Source organism: Stegastes partitus, unplaced genomic scaffold (genome assembly GCF_000690725.1).
Source record: "Stegastes partitus isolate 25-593 unplaced genomic scaffold, Stegastes_partitus-1.0.2 Scaffold192, whole genome shotgun sequence".
Classification (NCBI taxonomy): Eukaryota; Metazoa; Chordata; class Actinopteri; family Pomacentridae; genus Stegastes; species Stegastes partitus.
The window spans coordinates 535,253-555,328 of NW_007577923.1; the positions used below are offsets into that span (position 1 = coordinate 535,253).

General features: G+C 42.4%; 1 protein-coding gene across 1 annotated transcript in view; it reads right to left on the bottom strand.

The window, feature by feature from the left end:
* ank3a (ankyrin 3a) overlaps positions 1-20,076 on the bottom strand; it is a 118,791-nt gene that overhangs the window by 43,761 nt on the left and 54,954 nt on the right. The window contains exons 2-9 of the mRNA XM_008280424.1: positions 10,327-10,428; positions 9,956-10,054; positions 7,290-7,388; positions 6,569-6,667; positions 4,845-5,030; positions 2,560-2,658; positions 821-919; positions 108-206 (exon numbers count right to left, since the gene is read on the bottom strand). Coding sequence (XP_008278646.1) covers positions 108-206; positions 821-919; positions 2,560-2,658; positions 4,845-5,030; positions 6,569-6,667; positions 7,290-7,388; positions 9,956-10,054; positions 10,327-10,428 — 882 coding nt within the window. The remainder of the gene's footprint in view (positions 1-107; positions 207-820; positions 920-2,559; positions 2,659-4,844; positions 5,031-6,568; positions 6,668-7,289; positions 7,389-9,955; positions 10,055-10,326; positions 10,429-20,076) is intronic.

Consider the following 20,076-nt stretch of genomic DNA (forward strand, 5'->3'; position numbering starts at 1 on the left):
AATGTGATCTAGTCTAGCCTAGTCTGTTTCATAGCAGCCAGTGTAAAGTGTTTCTTTCCTATTCTGAGCTAGGCAGCATCACCCCAACTGATCATCCTAGTAGCTACCTTGGTCTTGGACAGGATAGGAGCTCCTCGGTCTAGTAGGATTTCTACCACCTGCTCGTGCCCGCTCCTCGCCCCACAGTGTAGAGGTGTCAGACCATCCTGGAAAAGAAGGACAGCAAAGGTTTTGATACTCTTTAAACCACAAAATCTGATTCTTCTTTTAAAAACAAGATATGGACAGATAAACTTGCACCAAAAAAAAATCAATGACGGACAAAGAAACAACAGCAACCCAACCCAAACTTCATGTTTTAGCAATCAAAACATCTACATAGATATATCCTTTATTCACCCCCTTAGAGAAATTCAAGGCATCTAGTAGCTCACATATGTTATATTCAAGAAAGTTAAGGAAACCAGTGTACAAAAGAAAGTGCAACGATGTGCAAATCATGCTGGTTGAAGAAATAAGGTGCCAAAATTGCTGATATTTACAATTAAGGTGCAAAATTGTTGGTATTTAACAATAAAAAAAAGCATATTAAAAAGTCTAAGCATAGTTTAGAAACAGAACCTACAACTAGCACGTGTGGGTGCAGGGACATAAGCACCATTTAGATGTGCTTGATAAACTTCAGCTGATGATTCAAAACCTGCTATGAAAAGAGTAGGAATATAGGTCTGTCTATCTCAAAAACAAATGAATTCAAGTCATTCAAAAAGTATCATTCAGCCTCTTACGTCCTTTATAAGAACTGGGTTCAAGGTCTCACCTTTGTTTTTGCATCAATTTTGGATCCTCTGTCCAGCAGCAGCTTCACCATGTTACTGTTCCCCCTTTTTGCCGCCACATGAAGCGGCGTGATGTCATTCTGAACGAAAAGGAGGAAAATCGTGTCAGGATTCTTCTGAAGATTTAAAGGTTTACTATTTACACTGAAGCTCACAGCATGTAGGCACATTCGAAAAGCGTATCATTAAATGGAATTATTTCATTAGATGTATTTGAACATGTAATTAGGGGGTTTGTAAATAGATTGTAATGCTTCTATTGCAGCGATACGGAAAGTCCTACGCCCTCCTAATTAAGGATATGTAGTCTTTTATTGCCAAACAAACAGCTGTAGGACACTTGCATTGTTTAATTCTCTACAGTTGTAGCACGGTTTCTGCACTCAGCCTGTAATCATTGTCAAAAAGCAGCACAAACACCAGCACTCCTTCACACGCTGGCTGATATAATTACAGGCGGGTGTTGACTCTGGCTCGGCAACGTCTAATGTGGCAACACATTTCTAATGGCGCCCTCTCTTAGATCACAGAGCAAATATTCCTGTAAATAAACTGTTGTATTTAATGGGCGGCAGGGAATTTGTTTTCTAATTAAAACAAAAACATAATGATGCCCCTTGTTAGTTAACTAACCAACTTTGAGAAAGCAGCGAGGTGCGGAGCGATGTGGTGCAAGCGAATCAAAATGAAAGCATCCTGCACAACCCTTTACCAGCACACCATGCTTTATGCACCAAACATTTTCAGATAAACTTCCTTTATTCTGCTGCTGTAAGATGGTTTTTCTCTTTTGCTGATCAGCTGTTCGACTTGTAGATCACTACAGATGCCAACATTACTTTTACCAAGTTTACTTTTCATCTAGAAGTCATATTTAAATATATATATCCATGTCATTGCATTTATTAATATCCCTAACAAATTTAAAATTCAGTCAGAGAGTTACTTTGGACATTGTTCTTTAAACAAAATGTTCTCTTGTTCTCAATCATCTCCTGTTATTTGACAACATGATCTAGTGGACTGTCTAGTTCCAAAGTTGAACCTTTAAAAAGAAGCAAGCTTTCCTTTTAATAAGCAGAGCTTCCTTCTATTTGACAGAAATACCTTCCCAACCCCGAGAAAATTAAGAGAATACACTGAAAGACTCATGAAAATGTATTTAAGTCAGTAATGCAAGTGTATTGGAGAATAGCTGTGCAACATGTTTTATTGTGAAGGTTTACAGGGTGCCCCTATTGTTGCTTTTTGTTGATGCTCAAAAGTCCCACCGGATGTCAAAAAAAAGAGAGCGTTAGCGTTTCAACCCATGACACTTTGAGTGAGTGGTTTGGGATTATCTGTGTTTTTTTTTTTTCTCTTGAAAGCTGCAGCAACATGTGCGTCTACCTCTCATTGCCAAGTGTACCACTAGTGATAATTATGCACACATCCTACATTTTTTTGCATTTCAGCTGATACTGTTGTCCTAAAGGGCTCATAATAGGTACAAATTGTACAATAAGTTAGTGTTTATTAGAGGCTTTTGTTTGCAAAGAGTGTGATAATGAGATCTGAGGTTTTGCCCAAGTCACAGAAGTTAAACTGTGCCTTTGTTTCACTGCTGTGTAGGTTTGTTGTTTCAGCATAGATACACTAATTACACTCCATACAGATTTATGCGTTTGCCTTGGAAGCCTGTAATACCCCTCCCAGACAGCAGAGGGCAGAACAAACTCACCCGAGCCATGAAGTCCACGGCAGCCCCTCGGTTCAGCAAAAGCGTGGCCACGTTAATGTTGCCATAATGTGCTGCGATGTGGAGGGGCGTGAAACCACTCTGCGGATGGAAGAAACCCGACAACACACACAAGCAAACAGACAAGCACACACATTATATTACAAAAAGTGAAACACGTCCTTCATGGCAAGTGAATATCTTAGGCTTTATAGCATTCTACAGAACTACGGTTGACATACAGTCACACACACTCTACTATACACTGTTACACTAACACCTGACTTTTCTAACAGAAGTAGAAAAAGTCTTTTTACTGAAGCATCAAACATGGGGCCAACTAGAAGGATTCTAGATTCGGTGTATTTCTATACACCTCTATGTGTCATCTTTAAACTAACACCACATATATTGTGCAGGCCTGAGTGTAATGTACAACTCCATTGAGACAAATGTCATTTAGAGGTTACTCTAAATCTATTTGATCTCATTTACAACATGCTGATACTTTTAGTGTGCGAAGAAGAAAAAAAAAGAGGCGTGCAAATGAACCTAATGTCCATTTGTTAACATCTTAAATGAGACTAATTTCCTGGCAAAATCCCTGGCTTACCGAGCAACAGCTGTCAAAGCAACAAAAGGACACTGGAAACAATCTGTCCGATGGACAAGTGAATCTCACATTAAGCTATTTAATCACTGGAATCCCAATTTCAAACAACCAAAAATCAAAAGGGAAGCAGGTGCCTCCGATATGTGAATCCACTCTGCTGATATCTGGTGTCCCAAATCAAACCCACTAGAACTATGAAGCATTTCAGTTCGTATTACATAAGCAAGCTTTCCAAAAATAAAAAGCAATATCTGCCTTTTCGTACTCAGTCTGTGGACAGATCACTCTAGTGCACATTTTTATGAAATCCGCTAAAACTTTCTTCCATCTTTACATTTAAGTACGATGCAAATTTGCTTCCCACGATGCAAAAGTCTCAGATCAACAAAACCATTTTTGGATGACTCATACCAAAGAACTGGCAAGCCTGCCAAAGCCAGAACCAGTGCCAACCAAAACAGGCACACACAGAAGGTGGCCACCTGGCTTTGGTGTGACGAAGGGGCCCTTGTTACCACAGAAGCAGTGTCATGTTAGCTTGTTGCTTTGGTCCCATGCAAAATGCTTTAGGTGCAAGGGTTGAGGATTAGAGGTACTAAATATCAATGAAGGGTACACTAGTCAAACAAATTAGACTGTCTGTTGCTAGAAGGCTGGGTTCCTTTACAGCTTAATGGAAACTTCATTATCATGCAGGTTATGGACATATCGTTGCTTTTCGATGAATGATAACCACTTTTCATGCTACCACTGGTTATCATGGTAATCAGTTTCATGGAACAACTGTGTCAGGACACATTGGGACAACATTTTGTCAACAGTCACAAAGAATTTGCCAAAAGTAAGAAACTTAAGCTTTGGACACCATGAAACCATTAGAATCAAGGAAAACCTTGATACCCAAGCCTCCAGCTTTAGGATTTACTTGATCAGTATTAGTGAAACATGCGCACTTGCTCTGATTTTGTCAATGACTACAGATATTCACTAACATTAATGAAGCGATGAAGAGGAGGAAGACGGGATTGAGCTAAAATGGAACAAAGGGACGTGACAAAGGGCTGCAGAAACACTACTGCATCAAGTCAGGGGCACTGAAGTGATTGTTGTTGTTTTTTTCAAAGTTCTCATGAACTGCAATGGAGAGACTACATAATGTACAGAGTAGAGGTGTACCTCTGTTGTTCTATTCACCATCATCTACAGAGTCAGCCAAGAGAGGAGAGAATGAGCAGTTAGTGAGAAAAAAAAAGAAAGCAGAAAAGGGCCTCCACTGACATCAAGTGGAGGAGCAGAAAGAGGAGAAAGAACTAACAATTTATGGCTAATTTATGGTGTTGTTACTTAAGATTTAGATTGAGAAATTTTCTCAAACTAAACTTATTTTCTAGTATGATCATATGATGCACACACAAATTCTTGTGTCTGCAATCCAACATTTTTGGCATCTTGAATGTTATATATGTATATTATATATAACATTCCCCCTTTCTGCAAAAACAAATTCAAACAATCAAAAGGAGAGAAAAAGCAGCAAAAACTGACTGAAAACCAAAGTCATCATTAGTCAAAGAAACAATTAAAACAATTAAAGAATCAAAGAGGTAATAAAAAAACAAAGCCACCAACTGAAGATCCACCACCAGACTAAATATAGATATACGTCGTCGCTCACCTTGGACTCAACGTCCGCATTGTGGTCGTTCTGTAGGAGCAGGGCCGCGGCCTTGGTGTCGTCCTTGCGTGCAGCGATGTGCAGGGCAGGCAGGCGTACCTTGCCCTTTGTATCGTTCTCCAGTAGCAAGGAGACCACCTGGTCATGGCCCTGCTGGAGAGCCACCGCCAGAGGGGTGAAGCCATCCTGCGTACGAGGGGGAGAGAACAGTCAGTGCTGCTGAATGGGTGCCGTAATGCGTTACTGGTGATGGAACTGGTGATGGAACTGGTGTAGGATAGTATGTGTGACTGGGTGGATGATGTGAGCGGGTTATGAGCAGCTTATGGTGCTTGAATATTACATTGTTGCTGCAGGGCTAGAGGAAAGCAAAACCTATGAATCCAGTAGAAGTTTAAAAGCGGGGCACAATGCAGGTGTTATTAATGATCCAGTGAATTCAGGCTGTTCCATTAGTTTTAAGAGATTAAACCCTGTTCGTAGCTTATGAGTAGTACTTTGATGATTAGATTTTTCACAAACGTCAAGAAAATGCTACGAAAAAAAAAGCAGAACTGATAGAAAACACAATGAAAACAGAAAAATGATCTCATAATCCCTTAAATTTGGCAAAACTGCAAATTCTTTGCTTTGTTTTGAGGATAATTCTTTCAGAAACAAGTCAGGTTACCTCACGACTGTATCGGGAGGTTAGATGCATACAGATGGAGAAGTTACTGTATAGTTTCTCTACATTACAAAGCTTCCTCTCCATAGAAGACACAAATATTAGTTACATAATGAGAGAGTGTGGTGGTAAAGGTTCACATCTGCTGTATCTCCCACACACATTACCCTCATGATGCATAATTCAGTTGAAAGCTCCCTGTCACGCTAGTATGTTTCTGCATCGTGTATGTCTGAATATGTGTCTGAGCACACGTGTATGTGCTCAGACACATATTTTGGTTTAAATGTATACTGGATCTGTGTGCAAATCTGTGTGTGTACATGTGCAAACCTATTCTACGTGTATGCATGTCCAAAAGGGCAACCCGTGTTCTACCATGCAGCCACACAGATGTAAACCAGTGGAGTGTAGACTGGCTTGACTACTGCATTAGCCCCATCAGCTACCTCCAGTACGTGCACGTGTTTGTGTATACGTGTGGTGACTGGTAAGCACGAGCGTGTATGGGTTCCACGGGCTGAGCAACGTAAATCAGAGCAGTAACGGCAGCAGCAGCAGCCGTGGAGGAGAGAGGCAGCGAGCGGAGCGGACCTCATCTGTGACCCGCTCAAGGTCACTCTGCCTCCACCACCATACACTACCAATCAATGAGACTCTGCCTAGTTCCTCATGAAGAGATGGGAGGGGAGGGAGGAGGAGGAGGAGGGGAGGAGGAGGAGGGTGGCAAGACAAGAGAGGTGGACAGAGCGAGCATGTGAGACAGAAAGGACGAGAGAAAGACAGAAAAAGTGACGAAAGACACAGATGGAGACAGATGCAGAGTGAGTCGGGGAGGGAGGGCAAGAGGAGGGAGGGAAGGAAACAGAGGATGGAGAGGAGATGAAGGTGGTTAGTACAACAGATGTAAAGACCACACGAGGCAGAGAAAATGCATGGAGACATACTGTAATGGTAGAAACTGTAGAGAGGTGGACACACACACACACACACACACACACACACACACACACGGACACACAATAAGAAAAACATACGCACATACAGCATACAGTACCTCAGTGGCCATACTCTGGCTCGCGCTGTTCTCCAAAAGGAATCGTACCACCTCCAGGTGATTTTCCTGGGCTGCCATGTACAGGGGAGTGAAGCCATTCTGTACACAACATGGACCAAAACACACACATTTTACAACAAAGATTAAGCTTTGCACCCATTTATTGATCAATGTCTGCTTGCTCTATTAAAATTGGTTCAAGACTAAACAAGCGATGCAGGTTTAAATGTCTACTTTGCACAGTCCTCATAATAAAAATACAGTGAATGTAATATAATACATATTTCCTAATATGTCACACTATAAATGCAATTAAATGACATCAGTGTAATTGATCATGTTGAGAGTTACAGAAAAATTTAAAAAGAGCCCCTTGTGTAGCTGTTTCATCTCTGTTTGCTGTTTTGAGGTTTGATAGGACCAGAGAGAAAGAAGGTACTTGAAATCTCTCCTCTCACCTTGATCTGATAGAGTTAATGTAAAACGCAAAGACAGCAGTTTGCTAGAGCGACAGAGGCCTAGTTGGCACGAAGCCAGACTCAGTAAGTGAAGATCTTTCCTCTGAGTGATTCCCTCAATGTCAGTGACTTCATGATACGGCATCGTTCAGGCAAACACGTGCATCACAGTAGCATAATTACACCTGAGTTGTTTCAACAAGACCTGGCTGTCATTTTGACATTGGCTGAATGTACATGCGTGCATGCTGAGTGTATCCCACCTGGGATTGTGCGTTGACATTGGCTCCATTATTGACAAGCTCTTTGACGACTTCCGTCTGGCCAGCCAGTGAGGATATGTGCAGAGCAGTGTTTCCTTTCTGCATTACATGGAACAACCACAGGAATGTGTGTTAAGCTCTGCCCCACCTGTCACATCGCTTTGCTTGTATGTGTGCGGGAGCACGACTGGTCGCCACTATAGTCTGTACATATCCACGTCAGTATCCATGTGCACCTCACACAAATCACATGTTTGTACTGCTGGCGTTCCAGCCATGGCATCCTCCTGTTGCACTGCCAACAATGTGTCACTTCCGATCCCCGAGTCCCACACAAATGAGCTTCGGCCTGAAATACAACTACGGGACTTTTTTTATTTTAATGAACCTGTAGGGGTCCTTGTGAAGGCAGAGTCGACCCTCAGCATGTCTCCTGGCCACGTGATACGGGGATTTGCTAGTAGGCTTTTGCACAATAGTGATCAGTTACATGTACTGCATACTGGAGCAGAGAAATCAGATAGCCATATGTGCTGGGACACGAGGCTGTAGCAGAGAAAGTCTATAATACAGCTGAAAACAACAGATTGTGTAGGAGCACACAAAAATAAGACCTACTCTACTGTTAGTTTATACCATTACATTAACATGACTAACAAGCTGATGATACTTTTTGTTTGACACTTGTGACCTATTGTGCAGACACATAAACACGCTCTGCTAATATTTGTTGGATTGTCCCACAGTAACTTCACTGTGATTTAGTCTTGCTTTTAAACTGCCACTAATCACAGCATAACAAATACTCATACACACATTCCTCTACATGGGGAAGACACAATGTTCTATTCTTTGTGAGCCTTCTTTGAAAAGTTTATGCTTTGGCCCAGAAGCAGTGTTGATCTAAATCTATTGTAATTTACAACAGACTGGCAACACACCCTCGTGTTAAAGAGATGCTGACTGCGGTATTTTGCGAGGCTAAACTTCTAAACACACACCACGACAACTCATGTGCCCATATGTGCAAAGTGCTGCGCTCACTGGTAAGTTATTCCATTTGTTTTCCCAACAATATCTGCTCTTGCAAAACAATATCTGCTCATAGCAGCAAAAACGCAGTGACAGTTCTATATATAGACACTGAAAGCACTGGGACAAAGTGAGGGAAAGATCATGGTCTTGTTTAAATACTGAAAAAGTCAGCAGGAAATTCTAAAGCACAGGACACACTGTGTTTACTTAATGAACATTTATCCTGTGGTGGTTCTTTCACTGGAAAAACTTTGCTGATTCTCTTTTCCTCAAACATTTTTGGCTAAACAAATTAGCATTAGTAATTTCTAGGAGACAAACCTGCACCATGAGTGGTTTTCGTTTTAATGTAATCCAATGCAATGACACCACTACGGCTTAAAGGTGCAATTCTGGCGAAAGATTGTTGATGTGTGGATGTTTAAAAAGTTATCATGTGCAAGGTTTACTGTCCTGTGCACGAGCATGAACCTGCACAGGAATAGTGTTGTGTGGATCAGTCCAAGACACTTTGTTTCCTGTTTACACAACCAGGGCTGTGTATTAACTGTATTGTTTTCAGCACAGAATGGACAGATAGAGGACTTCTAGGACCAAATTTAGCAAAAAGTTCATTAGATTAGAACTGCGTACTCCACCTTTAAACAGTTAAATAGATTCAACTATGGTGCTCTCAATGTGTACAGTTAAATCTCCACAATCCAGTAAAACAACTAAAAAATACGGCATCCACAATTCCAACATAGTAAAATCAACACCTTGCTGCGAGCTTCGCAAGGGCGGAGTTTGTTACAGAGCTGCTGAGGGGCTAACGAACCGAGGACAAGGCCTCTTGTTTAATTCTCCCACAACAAGAGCAGCGCAACGTTAGAGGGGCGGATACACAATTAACTCGAGCACCAAACAGCCACACAGCCTAAATGAAACCCTCCGTGTTACTAAATCTAGGCATCCTCCACAGAGCTGTCTCCACTGGCTGCGTAAGAAAAAGAAATTGACAGACATTAAGATGCAGGCGGTGGATTCCCAAGATCTCAAACTAATCCCACAACATCCTCGGGGTCACAATAGAGAGATTTTAATTGGGGATATTTTCGCCTTGATCTTGAATATTTCATTGTGTCCTGTGTTTATGTCAGCACTAGGCACGCGGCCTGGAGCAGAGAGGCTGAACCAGACGACTAAATGGGAGTGAAAGCCTTCTGGGCACAAATATGAATAATGTTTTCAATGGCTCTCCCTCTCAGCTCCTGTTAGCATCAGAAGAAAGATGGAAGAGGCTTTCCTTTTCATATGATATCAAATTGCACGATGCATAAAATATAACAACCCAGATGCTTTTGCCAACCTTGTTCTCTATTGCACACCTTTCCAACTAATACATTACACTTTTTTGCTCCATTCTTACATATGTTATATGTTTTTTATGGCCTAATTCTCTCTCTAGCAATCGCTACAGGCGTCATTAAATATTGATCCGGTGTTAGACTCTAACAAAGGCTGCACACTTAAAAGTATTCATACTGTAGGTGCATGCTCTTCAATCCTACAGAGCAGCAATGTTTAATGCTGCATCCAAATATAGTCCCGTAGCATCAGTGGGGCGTGAGAGGTGACGGGGCGTGCTTTACCTTTGTGGCTGCGTCCACTGTGGCTCCAAGCTTCAGCAGCTCGGCGACAACCTCTACGTGTCCCTCCTTTGAGGCCAGATGAAGAGCGTTCAGACCATTCTGGCAAGGAAAGACATTTTGACTTAGTGTGGCTCAAACATGACGATATACGATGAGAGCATGTTTAAATGTGCTTAATGGGCTGGTTAAAATCAATAAATATTTCATCTAGGAGGATAATAACGCTTGCTCAGATTGCTCAATAGCTGAAGTTCAGCTGATGAACACTACAGTGGAAACATGCTTGTAGAGAAGAAAAGCTAATGAAGCATACTTCTTTATCTCAAGGAGGATTCACAAGAGTTTCTTCAAAAGTGTCTCAGAAGACTTACCTGATTGCAAATGTTAATCTCAACCCCAGTCTTGAGGTAGTCAAGAACCTTTTCAAGGTTCCCAGCCCGGGCAGCTCGCAGGTAACTGGCATTACTATCAGACTGGAGAGGAGAAAACAAAGAGAGCGAAAGAGAGAACAAGAGGCAAGACAAGAGAAAGAAGGAGAGAAGGTGAGTATATCAACACATGATCATCTGCATCAAATTATCAATCTGTTACTATGAAGCACACTGGAGAGCAGAAGCGCATGCTTTACTGTACCAGGTAGAACTCTGTCATAATTTCTCAGACATCCAAAAACATCTTAATAGGCGTAAAAACAAAGCCAATATCCACAAATCCTGTAGGTCCATTGTCACCCTGAAATCAGCACAGTAAGATCCACTGGTGTTTCATATCAGGAGAACGCAAACATCTCTAAAAGTAAATCCGTGAGAAAGCCAACAGCGCCGCGGCACATCATCCCAACATTCATCCTCAGTGCTCCATCAGATCCCACCAGGCTGTTATTTCAGCTTTTTAAATCCAAACGTCTGTGATTCCCCAGTGTAGGAAGTTCAGTGACCGGGTGGTCCTTACAGCTGCTACAGAGACCTCCTCTCTTCCTCAGAGATCGCTTCTGTATCCACCAGCAAAGCAGCTGTGAGTCTACGTTCTGCGCTGCTATGAGAAGCCGAGCATCCTCTATTCTGCTTGGCTGTCCTTTATTTCACTACAGAAATAGGGCTTTGCACACCAAAATAAAATGATGAGGCAAGCATGTTTTCGCCCCTATAACAAATGTGGTGAGCATGTGTGCATACGAGAGAGAAAGAGAAGAGGAGGGAGAGAGAGAGAGGGAGATCGAAAGAAGGATGGCAGTGGGAAAGAAAAAGAGATGGAGAAAGCTAAAAGAGAGAGAAGAAGAGAGGGAGGGAGTGTTTCTTTTCTGTCTTCATGTTGGCTCTGAGGACGTTAGGTTTGACATGAAATGACACACAGCAAACTCTGCACATTTGGTCTTTCTTCCTCGCAGCAGTCTTGCAAAAAGCATTTTGTAAAACTCAGCACTGGACCTGCTGAGAGCAGGAGTGCAGGAGAAGCTGTGTTCTGTTACTTCATAACAGAGGCTCAAAAATCAAATTCCCCTGAATTATCAAAAGCCCAGACCTGCTAAATTTAGCCCTGTGTCCAGAGACACTTAGGATAAACTCAGCAGGGGCAAACGGTACGAGCGGTTATCCAACATTGTATTCTCCGCCTCCCCCCCTCCTCCACCATGGTCCAGAAATAACTCTGACGAGCATAGAGGGATCTGACCCAATGCCAAAATGTGAGGGAACAAGACATCCAGAATCAGATTGTTCCACTGATAGTCTGTATGAAGCGATGAGAGGAAAATATTTGTACGCATGTGTAGACAAACAAACTAACGGCAAATGAAGCAGCGCTAACTGGAAGCCGAGTCATTTCCTGATTACGACAGACCATTAAGCTATACGTCTGCAGCCAATCATCTCACATCTAGAATTTTCCTCCTTATCTTCAACCTCCGGAGGATTGCTTGATAGCTCTGAACCACTAATGATATCTCTGCTCTTGCAGCCTTGAGAAAACTCATGATAGAAAGTGAGATACTGGGACAGAGGCTGAACCAGCGCTGAGCAACAAAACTGAACTACGGGCCAGAAACTAGATAGGATCATGTGCACAGGTAGTGTGATAAATGTGTAAAACGAGAAGCATAAGAAAAACAGGTTATCATGTTGTTGTTTTTTTACCTTGTTAACATGAGCCTGTGTGTTTTTTTTATATGCTAGAGGACATATCAGGAGCAAAATAAGCCATGGCTGAGCATTTCCACCTTGAAACTGCAGACTGTCGGCACACAGATTCAGACTTCTGGGGTTTCACGCGTAACAAACGTACAGTCAGAAGTCGTACATGAGCAGGTGTTCTGCAGCGAGTGGGGAGGGGTGAGGTGAGACAGAGGCGGGGACTTCATAGATCTACACATTCTACAGGAAGCAACAGTGTAGAGTTACATGTAAGCCACTTTCAGGCCGGATGGGATTAGTTTCCTGGAAAGAAGAAAAAAATCTAAATATGTACTTTGATACGCAGCGATGAGTTTTTAGGGGTTTAATCAACGCTTGGAGAGCGACTTTAAGATTATTTCTTAAGGCTCAGACACAGTGTGTGTGAGCGAGAGTCTCTGGTAGCAGCTACAAAGGCATCATTAATATTGGCGCTGCTGCACTGTACATGGAAATAGGCCACTGGCTGTGAAAACGTGTAAACATCCTACGCCATGCCCTCAATCTTCTTACTCCAAAAAGTTTTAAAAATGTTGTGGCTATCCAAATGAACACAGAAAAAAAAGAAGCTTTAATACAATTAAGACAAGTAGAGTCTGAAAATCAGGTCTGCTGCTGGTTAGTCACGGATATTAAGAGTCAGCGTCCTTCATGGTGACATCTTAGAAACACTTTGGCTTTCTTCCAGTACAACCACCGCTCTCCTCCAACTCTCTGTCATCACAGTGTTCCAACTCAACACTGTCACTGAACTAAACCTGCTGCACTTTTCTTTTCTGTGATACTTTAATACCTCTGGATGCTACTTTAAGTCTACATTTCATCTTGTATCAAACTAATTCACAGGGAAACCTGGCGCCTTGCCCGATTGAAAACGATGTCGAAAAAATGACCTGAAAAAGATCATGGAATCATTCACTCAAAATAAATTCACACATTTCTTTACATATTTACACAGACTTGTTTATACATTTTGCATCCTCTCACTCACAAAGACATGAAAGAAATACTTGGAAAAAACAATCTACATTTTAAAAACACTTCTTCATATAACAAAGCTTTATTCAAGCAAGTCCAGTTGTGTGGTTGTTGTATCTATTCTCACATTGACAGTTCATTGTACTTATAGAACTTGCTTGAACTCTCAAAGTAGTGCTGGGCTTTTCACGGTTATAGTTTATTTCTTTCATACTGTTTTCTTGCATGCACCTCAAAGTATTCACTCCCTTTCCATTGGTCATCATGTGTTGTTCCTAAATGTGCAATAAGAATATTATATGGATGTTTTTTGGCTTTCTGCAACACATCATATGAGCAAAAGCCAGTTTATGTCCAACTCCACCTTCGATGTGAACCTGATATTTCACTCTAATATGTCCTTACTTCATCACCAGTCATTTAAATCTCCACATAATACATGCATCATCTGTGCAGTATGTGTTTGTGTGCACGCCTATGTGGCTGGTAAACATCCCAGCAGTTGTTCTTTATCTTACATAACTGGCATTCATATCCTTATCGTGAACTCTGGTGTGTGCAGCATGCTTTGCATGACCTTCGACTCTCAAGCTTTGTTGAGTGTCACCAAATGCATGACCGCTCTAAAACCTCTGACATGGGAAATGAAGGACCACACTGATGTGGGCCGGCAGAACGCACGGCATGTAAGAAGTGATTTACACCGTCAAATATTATATAAGTGAGCTCTACTATGGCTTTTTAAATCATTATTTAATAGGAAACCACTGGTTGGTTTTTGCAGGCAGATGAGGGAGCACATCAGAGAACGATAAAATATTAACACCCTTGCAGAAACTTTTACAAACAATATACACATTCATGGTAGAAATAGACACAGTACGTGTCTAAAAATACGAAAGTCTAAGAGCACTTTCAAAGTTTCGATGATGGATGCAGCTTTGCAATGGTCCTTTAAATATCGCACTGCGCTCTTTGCTTCTCCCAACAGATTAAGTAGTCTTCATCCATATCCACATCATTGCTCCTGTCAGTTTATCCCTTAATGCCTTCAGTGAAAACATGCAACCGACATGTCCAACCCTCCATCCACCTCCCATCTACGTCCACCAAGAGGGATCTTTGGAGTCTTTGTGAATGAAGTATTACACAGGATGGGCCATGAGATTAGTAAGAGAAATATCATTAAGCCTCCACAGATCAGAGGTTCAAAGAAAATGGGGCCATTAAAGACTAGGTTAAGCCTGAAGGAAAGCATTAATCTAATGTTAGATAGAAAGGAAGAGGGCGAGCGACAAAGAGAGACAGAAATCTGACACACAACTGAAAAGCTGGAAGATCTGAAAATTACACCATCGTTCCCACTTACAGTCTTAAAAAGTCAAATATGCAGCTAATTTCCGGGTAAGGCGCTGTAAAAATGATAATTAACCATCTCGGCTCTAATTAAAAATGCCCTCTGGTCACCGACTGGTGTCTGCAGATGCAGTTGAAAAGGGAGAATAAATAACAGTGGAGCCTTTGTATTGCCATTTATAGTGCTGTAATGTGAAGGTTCCATCACATCACTTCACCTGTTTCCTACAATCAGACTTTTCAATCAAAATGTTTGAAGATGAACAAACCGTTAGGGCTCAATCTGCTGCATTATTATAAGGCAAGACAATATGGGATTTTTGAGGCAGAAATGGATATTGAAATGAATGGTGAAGGTTTCAAATGGCCCCTAAATTCCCTTTCAGTACTTCTGGGCTGGCCTACAGTATACGCTGAGACAGATGCAGTGAGCTGAACTGGCCAATTCACTAATGAAACAATCGATGGAGACCATCTTATAACAAAAACTACTGAAGCTATGAATGTGGCCAATTAATTTGAAATTTCTTGTCTTTGTCTTGTTGTTTTTCTTGTTTTCCTTGTTGAAGTTGTATCACAATTATCAGCCGATTTTCAGCTCTCGCAATGGGTGCCAAAATCAATTGTAGTCACAAAAGACAGCACACAGACGAAAGAAAGGAAAACACATCTTACTGCCCCTAGACACTCCTGTGCTGCTGAATTCTTTTGTCCCGCAATGAACTGTACAAATGAAGATGCACTCACAGGTGCAACTATAAGAATGCTGACGTAGATTCAAAAAGACAGCCAGCTATGCAAACATTGTTTTATCTCTATTCAGAATGAGTTCATAATACATGATGTAATGTATACAGGCTGGATGTAGGGAGGTATTAAGAAAAGGTATCTGTCACCATCTCAAAGTGAGGCTGAGCAGACAGATTTTTATTTTCATTCTAGGTGTGAAGATTCATGACATTTTTTTTAACTTGCCGAGTGTTTGTTTTCATTTCTGCTGAATCTGTACTTGGCTCTGTTTCACCTCATGACATCAACGCAGCGATAGTCTAGATGGATAGAGGATATTTAGTTAGTATAAAGACTGATATCCCTGCCCGCCGGACGACGATGATGTCAGTTTGGCACTCGGTACCAAGCTTAATAAGCAAACGGACACTTGTGCAGCATTGCATCCGTTTATGAGAAAAATGCAATCAATACGTTTACACGCGCCGTTGGACTGAGTGTACTTAGATGCAAATAAAAGTATTTACACACAAACACAGACACAGATGTCATTGCTGCAGGTTATGTGTGAACTGAGAGAGCTTAGACCAGCAGCGATTGCATTGTTTCACTTTATCCCCAGCTCTCCTGACAGCACAAAAACTCACAGAGCTCCACCGCCCCACTAGCACAAAGCCAGGGGCATCGCCACAACATCCACTGGTGCCAAAGAACCTCATCCCAGCAACATCCGCTTACAAGTTCTCTCTGCTCGTTCGGTCCACCACAGAATCTTGATTTCTCTCATTCTTTCAAGGCTAAGTACAGCAAATCTATTGATGAGTTAATGCCTCCATTTCACTGCCACATGCACGCACCAGGAAATCATTATTAAGGCTTTCAGAGATATGGATGCATGGCATGTTATTGGCAAAGCAATGAATGATAATCTATATGAGGACGCTCCTCAGATTTCAAATGTAAAATGCCATGTTCGAGTAGCACACTGGAGCATGTACAGTGCATCAACACCTGCTCCACAGCTCTCCTGACTGTAAATACTGCATGCTGTCACCCTTCACCACATATTTCAGGAGCGCTGCAAAGAGGAGACAAGCGGCGCCACACGTCCTAAAAGCTCACTGGGACGACGGAGACGGAGCGAGTGAGTAAATAAATGAATGAATGACTTCCTGTTTACATGGAGTGTTTCATGTATAAAAGGTTTACAATAAATAAATGTTTTTTTCTCACAGCAACAAACAGTTGAAGCAGCTTCACTGAGGGGAAAAAAAAACCTCACATGACAGTAACTCTACTTTAGCTGAAGTGTCTCACATCTTCACTTTCACCAATACAGCTCAAAGTTACTAGACATGTAGCGGACATCCTGCCTCAGCGTATTAAGAGCTTAAGATGATGGATTCCTAATAGTACAAACAAGCCTCGCTGCATTTTAAAGGAACAGTCTGACACGTAGGGAAATATGCTCTCTTTCTCGTGGAGATGTGAAAAGCCATAGCAAGATGAAGGTCAGTTTAGCTTGAGATAAAAGGCAGGAAGCATGGAGAAACAGCTAGAATGGCTCTGAGTACCTCTTAAACATCACATTACTTGTTTGTAAATCACAATTTGAGAAATGCTTCCAAAAATTATTCCCTTGACGTGAAAAAAACAAGCTCAACATAAAGAACATAATACCAGTCTAAGTCAGCAAACGTGTACAGAGGAAAATCCTGTATGTTTTTGCCACGCAGGATTAAACACTCCCACAAACATACACCCTGTTCGCCTGATTGCAGCACATCAGCTGACTTTTCCACGCTCACCCAAACACCCATGCAAGTCACAATGAATGACACAGGACCAGTTCATTCCAGTGGCTTGTTGCACCACAACAACAATCTAGTCTTTAACTTTTTTTTTTTTTTTTAAACCTACATGATACCACAAGAAAATATAATAAAAAATGCATCCCAGTGTCAGCACTACTCACTTGGGTTAGGAAGACAGCACCTTCCTCCACAGCCATGTTCACTTTCTTTGCCTCTTTCTTTCTCTCCTCTGAATGACGAAGACTGAAACCTGAGCTGTTTGGCAACCAAGCGGCCAAACAGCCAACCAGTCATCTACTCAGTCAGTCCAGTTAGCTCTGCCCTCATGAACATCCATCCCATTCGGAGGAAACAGCAAGGTGCCATTGGCTCAGGTAACAGTTGTGAAAAAAAAAAAAAAAATCAAGGCACACCAAGAGACGCTAACACTGGAGATAGTGGATACAGCAGCTCCTTCCGCTGTCTGGTCGATACGATGCACATCAGACAGAGAGGGATGGAGGAAGGGGGAAGAAGAGAGCAGTCGTAGGGGAGGGAAAGAAGAGGATGTCGGGAGGTAAGGAAAGGAGAAGGGGGTCTGTGTAGCTGCAGTGGGGGAATAAACAAAACACTCTGGTAGACTTTCACGCTGCAGAAAGGACACACGCCAAATCCCTTCTGTTGCCGCTCTCCCTCCCCATCCCCTCCTCTGTGTCTTTTTTTTTTAAATGTGTCAACAAGGGTAAATCCCCGCCGCCTCGTAGAAGCTGTCCCCTGCCCCAGAAAGCACCTTCCGACGGGGAGGGTGCAGGAGGAAGAGCACCCTGACTTACCATAATAGCCGAGGCTTCTCCCTCCCTCTCTGCCTCCTTCCTTTTCTTCCTCACCTTCATTTACTCTGAGGGAGGGTGGGTGGGTGAGGGGTGTCACTGTGATCTTGATATCCAAGGTTGGGTAGGCAAGCGGGGAGAGGGGCCAAACTGAAAATAGCAGCTGAAACAAATACTTTTGCTAAAATGCCACCCCCCACCCCTACATCAACCCTTGTTATCCCACCCACTCTCCAGCTTTCCCTCCCACTCATTCTCTCTGGTTCACTCTCCCTGCCTCCCACAATGTCTGCCAGCACACGGCTCTTTATTGTCATCCTGCTTATCAGCTTTTTTTTTTCCCTCCCCCTAACAAAGACCAGTGTTCGGCTGGGCTCGCTTTACCTGGTCGCGTGGAATCAGCCCATGCATGGGGGCTAGCAGCAGTGATTCTGCACGGTGCTGGAAGGAGGGGAGGGTGGGTGATGAGTCCACTAACTGGAGAGAACAATAACACCAGACGCTATTTTTGGGGGGCAACCACCCCCACTATCGCCCCCCCACAACCATCAATGGGGACACTTTAACAGAGGATTAGGGGCTTTTCCTATAGTATTAGGGACACCCTCTGTCTTTCCACCTCTCACCCTTCAGTCAGCTGAGCGGGAGCTGGGGGGGAGGATGACAAGCTCACCCCCACTGGTTTCTCCCCACAAATCCTGCTCATAGCTTAAACCCCAACACAGTAAGATAGCGACCAAGAATACTCGCCGCAGTACTGGAAAATGCACTGCATCTGATCGCTATCTGTGTGAGCTACAGGGAAAAGACAGGTGAGGTTAAGCGTAACATGTAGTAGCCACCTTATAGGCTTTATCTTGGGCTATTACACCTGTGGGTGGTATAAGATGTGATTATTTATCTTGGAGGACCACCTACAACTGCTGCTAGGCTTTTATTTACACGTTTAAAGAGCTAAAAGATTTTTCCATTGCACTGCTTACGCACATAGTAGATCAACCAGAGACACTACTAATTTGGAAATCTTGCATGTTCTGTAACAATAAATAGCATCTTATGATATATCTTTAAATAAATAAGATTAGTTTAATTCTATATCTTTCTTAATGTCAGCAAATGTCATGTAAAGATGAAAACAGTTTATACGTCTCGTCTTTCGCACATCTTTACCAATGCTGGCCCAAGTTCATTGGCGCCCACTACGGATAAAAAATTTATATTTTTATTTTCAGCTCAGTAATTACAGTTGGAAACTGTAGTTTAGTAAAGAAGAAGTCTGAATGTTTAGTGAAGAAATATGTCACCCAGTGCAACAATGTGGATGTGTTTTTAATTTTTGGGACAACTGAGAAAATAATCCCATCACCACCATTGAGTATAACTATGGTTAAGACTACTAAAGCTAAATAATATTTTTATGCTTAAAAAAAAATCCTCCATCCACATAATTCTTGTCTAAATAAATATTTTTACTTTCCGTGGAAGAGCTGCTCTCCACAGATGAGTAAACAAATGCTCTGGTCATCTACTTCCAGCACATGGAAAATCTCCGGGACACGCTGCCTGTGGTATTATGACAAGAAATGATAAGCACAGTACATCAGCGTCACACCCCTGCATGTTGTTTTTCAGTGGGAAAGTCCTGGTTATCCCACAAGTGCTGACTGAAATAACGCACAAACTAACGAACGCGTTCGCGCAGTCAACACAGACACATGCAGCAACCCATCCCTCCGCCACGGCTTTCTCATTTTGTCACCGTTCCAAATGACTAACACCACTGCATTATGGGTATTTTCCAGTGCTATCAACTTTCAGATGACAGACAAAGAGGGTTGCAGACAGTCAGCGGGAGTCGGAGGAATTCAAACGTACAGAGAGCCGGAGAGTGGCGTACGTGGGAACCGACAGAGGGAGTGACAGATGCTCTGGACCAGAACAGGCGAGTTGAACGTGTGATTGGTGGATCACAGGCCCCTTCTCGCTAACGCTGCAGAGAGCAGCCCTCCTTGGAAAAGGCATGGTTGCCATGGTTACGGGGGAGGTTACAGCAGAAGGGGAAGGGAGTCAGGCCTACTTATGGAAAATTATCTCTTTTGGCACAGTTGTGTCGCACTCACAACTGGTCGTCGCCTGTCAACAATCACACACACATACATGCTTCAATACAGCATCTGAGGAAATAGAAATACAGTTTAATGCTGAATGCTTGCTTGTGGTTATTACTCCATATTTACGTATTTATGTGTCTGTGTATTTAATTTTCA